The 6036-nt window shown below is 42.3% G+C and overlaps 1 protein-coding gene across 1 annotated transcript; it reads right to left on the reverse strand.

Moving 5' to 3' along the window:
* Positions 1-4214: 4214 nt before the first annotated feature.
* On the reverse strand, positions 4215-4734 carry LOC140711685 (small ribosomal subunit protein eS12-like). Its single transcript, XM_073015427.1, has one exon. It carries the CDS (start codon positions 4668-4670, stop codon positions 4272-4274), a length of 399 nt encoding a protein of 132 aa, XP_072871528.1. The 5' UTR covers positions 4671-4734; the 3' UTR covers positions 4215-4271.
* Between the last annotated feature and the right edge of the window lie 1302 nt (positions 4735-6036).

A 6036-nucleotide genomic window follows, 5' to 3' on the forward strand; every position in this document is an offset into this window, starting at 1 on the left:
ACATTAGGTTGTTAAATTAAGATCTTTCTTCTTTTTTTTTTTTTTTGAGACAGAGTCTTGCTCTGTCGCACAGGCTGGAGTGCAGTGGCGCGATCTCGGCTCACTGCAACCTCTGCCTCCTGGGTTCAAGCGATTCTCCTGCCTCAGCCTCCCAAGTTGCTGGGATTACAGGCACACATCACCATGCCTGGGTAATTTTTTGTATTTTTACTGGAGACAGGGTTTTACCACATTGGCCAGACTGGTCTCAAATTCCTGACCTCAGGTGATCCACCTGCCTTGGCCTCCCAAAGTGCTTGGATTACAGGCATGAGCCAACGTGTCTGGCCAACGTCTTTCTTCTTTTTTTAACATAGGCATTTATAGCTACGCACTGCTTTAACTACATCTCGGAAGATTTGATATGTGTTTTCATGAAAATATTTTCTAATTTCCCTTTTGATTTCTTCTTTAACTGATGTTATCTAGTAGTGTACTGTTCAACATCCACATATTTATAAATTTCCCAAATTTCCTTTTGTGATTGATTCCTAGTTTCATTCCACTGTGGTCGGAGAACATACTTGTGTGATTTCAGTCCTTTTATGTTTATGGAGACGTGTTTTATGGCCTAATGTATGGGCTGTCCTGGAGAATGTTCCATGTGCACTTGAGAAGATTGCATATTCTGCTCCTGTTGGGTCAAGTGTTCTATAGATTGTCTATTAGGTATAGTTGGTTGATTTATGGTATTGTTGAAGCCTTCTCTTTTCTTGTTGATGTTCTGCCTAGTTGTTATATCCATTCTTGAAAGTATGAGGCTGGGAGCCGTGGCTCATGCCCATAATCCAATCAGTTTCAGAGGCTGAGGCAGGAGGATTGTTGAGCTTAGTGGTTCGAGACCAGCCTGGGCAACATAGCAACATCTCATTTCTACTAAAAATTAAAAAAATTAGCCAGGTGTAATGGCACATGCCTGTGGTCCCGGCTACTCAGGAAGATGAGATGGGAGGATTGCTTGAGCCCAGGAAGTTTGAGACTGGAATTGTGCTCATGTCACTGCACTCCAGTCTGGGTGACAGAGCAAGACCCTGTCTCAAAGAAAAGAAAAAAAAAAGATTGTCTTTTGTCGACAGCATATAGTTGGATCGTTTAAATAAAAAAATCCCTTCTGCTAATATCTGTCTTTTAATTGTAGTGTTTGATTCCTTTACATTTAATGTAATTACTAGTAAGTTAGGCTTTACATCTGCCATTGTGCTGTTTGTTCTCTCTATATGTCTTTTCATTGTTGTTATTCCTCTGTTCCTCCATTATTGTCTTATTTTGTGTTAAGTACATATTTTCTAGTCTATCATTTTATTCTCTTGTGATTTCTTTTACTGTTATGGTTTGAATGTGTCCCACAAAATTCATGTGTCAGAAACTTAATACCTAATGCAACAGTGTTGGGAGGTGGGGCCACATAAGAGGTGATTAGATCATGAGCGCTCTGCCCTGATGAATGGACTAATATAATTATTGTGGGAGTGGGTTAGTTATCATGAGATTGGGCTTATTAGAGAAGCAAGTTCTGGACTGGGGACAGTGGCTCACACCTGTAATTTCAGCACTTTGGGAGGCCAAGGTAGGCCTCTCTTGAGGCCAGGAGTTCAAGACCAGCCCAGTGAACATAGCTGTCTCTGTAGAAAAGAAAAAGTAGCCAGGTATGCTGTCTCATGCCTGTAGTCCCAACTATTCAGGAAGCTGAGGCAGGAGGATTGCTTGAGCTCAGGAGGTTGAGGTTGCAGTGAACTACAATCCTGTCACTGCACTCCAGCCTGAGTGACAGAGCAAGATCCTGTCTTAAAATAAAAATAAAAATAAAAATAAAAGTGTTCCACCTTCACCTATGGGATGACTCAGTATGAAGGCCCTCACCAGATGGCAGCACCATGCTCTTGGACTTCCCAGTCTCCAGAACCATGAGCCAAATAACCTTCTATTGCTTATACATTCTTCAGTCTGTGGTATTCTGTTATAGCAACTCGAAATGGACTAAGACATTTGCTATACACAGTTTTGAGTGATTTTCTTAGCGGTTGCCCTGTGGATTACAATTAACATTAGAACAACACTCTAGAATTAATAGCAATTTAATTCACTTGGATCCAAATCTTTGCTTCTATATTCTTTTGTTCTCTTTCCCCCATATGCTACTCTAGTAATACAAATATGACAACAGTTTATATACATTATAAATCCATCAACATAGTTTTATTTTTAAATTAAAAAAATTCTTTTTCTGAGACAGGGTCTCACTCTGTCACACAGGCTGGAGTACAGTGGCGTGATCCTGACTTACTGCAACCTCTGTCTCATGGGTTCAAGCTATTCTCCCACCTCAGCCTCCTGAGTAGCTGGGACTACAGGCATGCATTACCACTGAAAATACCTAGTTTCTGTATTTTTAGTAGAGACAGGGTTTCACCATATTGACCAGGCTGGTCTCAAACTCCTAACCTCAAGTTATCTGCCCACCTTGGCCTCCCAAAGTGCTGGGATTACAGGGATGAGCCACTGAGCTTGGCTCCATCAACATAGTTTTATAATTCTTACTTTATGCAGTTGTCTTTTACATGAGAGAGCATGGCTGGGTGTGATGGCTCATGCCTGTCATCCCAGCACTCTGAGAGGTAGATGTGGGTGGATCACTTGAGCCCAGGAGTTTGAGATCTGCCAGGGCAACAGGGTGAAACCCCATCTCTACTAAAAAAAAAAATTATCTGGGTATGGTGGTGTGCACCTGAAGTCCCAGCTACTGGGGAGGCTGAGGTGAGAGAATTGCTGAGCCTGGGAGGCAGAGGTTGTAGTGAGCTAAGGTCGTACCACTATACTCCAGCCCAGAGGACAGACCGAGACTCTGTTTTAAAAAATAAGTAGGGAGCACAAGAAAAGTGTTATAAACAAAAAATACATTTGTACTATTTTTAATATTTACTATGTAGTTACTTTTACTGGTGCTCTTTATTTCTTCATTCAAATTACTGTCAAGTGTCCTGTTATTTCAGCCTTAAGGATTTCCTTGAATATTTCTTATAGGGCAGACCTGCTAGCAACAATTTTCTCTGTTTTCATCTGGGAATGTCTTAATTTCTCCTTTGTTTTTGAAGGATAGTTTTGCTGGATGCAGAATTCTTAATTTATGGTCTTTTTCTTTGAGCACTTTGCATGTGTCTCCTCACTGCCTCCGGAGTCTGAGACCAGACTGAAACCTCCATGGTTTCTGATGAGAAACCAGTTGTTAAGCTCACTGAGGAGCCCTGTATGTGTTCCTTCTCTTGCTGCTTTCAAATTTCTCTGTCTTTGGACAGTTTATGATGTTTCTAGGTATGGATCACTTTAAGATTATCTTAAGAGTTTCTTGGATGTGTAGATAATGTTTTTCTCAAGTTTGGAAAGTTTTCCACCATTATTTCTTCAAATATTCTTTCTGCTCCTTTCTTTCTCTTTCTCCTGAGACTGCCATTATGTATATGTTGGTATGCCTGATGGTGTCTTGCAGGTCTCTGAAATTCTGTTCATTTTTCCTCTTTTTTTTTGAGACAGTCTGGTTCAGTCACCCAGGCTGGAGTGCATTGTTGTGATCTTGGCTTACTGCAACCTCCGTTTCCTGGGTTCAAGTGATTCTCATGCCTCAGCCTCCCGAGTAGCTGGGATTACAGGCACATGCCACCATGCTCGGCTAATTTCCATATTTTTAGTAGAGACGGGGTTTCACCATGTTGGCCAGGCTGGTGTGGAACTCAAGTGATCTGGTGTGGCTTCAAGTGATCTGCCCTCCTCGGCCTCCCAAAGTGCTGGGATTACAGGTACACCCAGCCCTCATGTTTCTTCATTTTTTTTCTTTCTCTTCCACAGGACAGATAATCTCAATTGATGTATCCTTATGTTTACTGATTTTTCTATCAGCACAAATTTACTATTGAGTCCTTCTATTAAATTTTTAATTTCAGTTATTACTGTACATTTTAACTCCAGAATTTCTATTTGGGTCTTTTTAATAATATCTATTCATGATAGTCTCTATTTGGCAGGACACTGTTCTCATACTTTTCTGTAGTTGTTCAGACATAATTTCCTTTCATTCTTTGCCTATGTGATTCAAAATCTTTGTCTAGTAAGTCTAATGCCTGGGCTTGGGCTTCCTCAGGGACAGTTTCTATTGACTGCTTTTTTCCCTATGTGTGGACCATACTTTCCCATTTCTTTACTTTTTTTTTTTTTTTTTTTTTTGTGAGCCAAAGATTTATTCATTTCTTGCATTTGAAGTACTCTTCGATAACATCCTTGGCCTGAGACTCCTTTCCATAGTCCTTAACTACTACACAACTGCAACCAACCACTTTACGGGGCTTCCCCTCTCTGTCAATTTTACAGAGGCCTACCCATTCTCCTAGTTTCTTGTTGTCATCAACCTTAATTAGGTTGATCTGATGTTCAGCACAAAGGGCCTCCACCAACTTGACATACATAGGCTCATCACAGTTGGATGCAAGCACACAAAGATGGGCTTGGCGCTTGTCTAAGGCTTTGGCAGCTTCGCGAATTCCACGTGCTAGGCCATTGTGGATGAGGGCGGTCTTCAGCACCTCTTGTAAAGCAGTATTAACGTCCATTACACCTCCAGCAGCAATGCCTTCCTCGGCCATGGCGGTGGGTTACAGGTGAAGCGAAATCTTGAACACACCCAAGCCTCAGCCTCCGCGCGACTCCGCGGCGGCAGGGAAAGACTTCTTTACATTTTTCATAAAGTTTTTGAAGACTAGACATTGAAAAATAATATAATATGGATATCCAAAAATTGGAGTTTGTTGCTGCTACCTTTTGTTTAGTGACCTTCCTGGACTAATTCTGTAAAGTCTTTATTCTTCGTTGTGTGTGGTCACTGAAGTCTCCTCTGAGTTAGTTTAGTTAGTTTGATAGATTTCCTTAAATGCCTTGAACCAGTAAGTATCCCAGCCTTTACTGAAAGTCTGTTTAATTCTCTGGTTGGCAGTTTACCCCTCTGTCCTGGACTTCACTTACTGTTTGCACAGAGCCTCAAGGCCAGTCAGAAGTGAGAGATTAGGATGTTCTTAGATCTTACCTGGACATGTGCACAGCCTGTACCTGTTCATGGTTTTCTAATTTTCCAGAAGCATGACAAACTTTTACTTACTTATTGTTTTTGAGACAGAGTCTCACTCTGTTGCCCCGGGCTGGAGTGTAGTGGCACAATCTTGGCTTACTGCAACATCCCCTTCCCGGTTCAAGCGATTCTCCCACCTCAGCCTCCTGAGTAGCTGGGACTACAGGTGTGCACCATTATGCCCAGCTAATTTTTTTGCATTTTTTCATAAAGACTGGCTTACACCATGTTGGCCAGGCTGATCTTGAACTCCTGACCCCAAGTATCTGCCTGCCTTGGCTTCTCAAAGCGCTGGGATTACAGTTGTGAGCCACTGTGCCTGGCCCTTACTTATTGAGACAGGATCTCACTCTGTCATCCAGACTTGAGTGCAGTGGCAATGATCATGGCTCACTGCAGCTTTGACCTCCTGGGCTCAAGTGATCCTCCCGCCTTGGTCTCCTAAAATGTCGGGATTATAGGTGTGAGCCACTCAAAACTTTTTAAAGGCCTCTATAGACACATTCATTCCCCAGTTTTTTTCTTTTGAAGTTATTTTTTTTTACCTTTCTTAGTTTTTTTGAGACCAACTCTTGCTCTGTCACCCAGGCTGGAGCGCAGTGAAACGATCTTGGCTCACTGCAACCTCCGCCTCCCAGTTCAAATGAGTCTCGTGCCTCAGCCTCCTGAGTAGCTAGGAGTACAGGTGTGCACCTGTGTACCCAGCTAATTTTTGTATTTTTAGTAGAGATGGGTTTCACTGTGTTGCCCAGGCTGGTCTCAAACTCTTGAGCTCAAGAGATCTGCCTGCCTTGGCCTCCCAAAGGGCTGGGATTACAGGCATGAGCTACTGCACCGGTCCCTGAAACCAGTTTTGAGTCTTTTGGTTTTTAAGGCTACCATGGAGC

The sequence above is a fragment of the Chlorocebus sabaeus genome, chromosome 5 (assembly GCF_047675955.1).
Source record: "Chlorocebus sabaeus isolate Y175 chromosome 5, mChlSab1.0.hap1, whole genome shotgun sequence".
In the NCBI taxonomy this organism is placed as follows: Eukaryota; Metazoa; Chordata; class Mammalia; order Primates; family Cercopithecidae; genus Chlorocebus; species Chlorocebus sabaeus.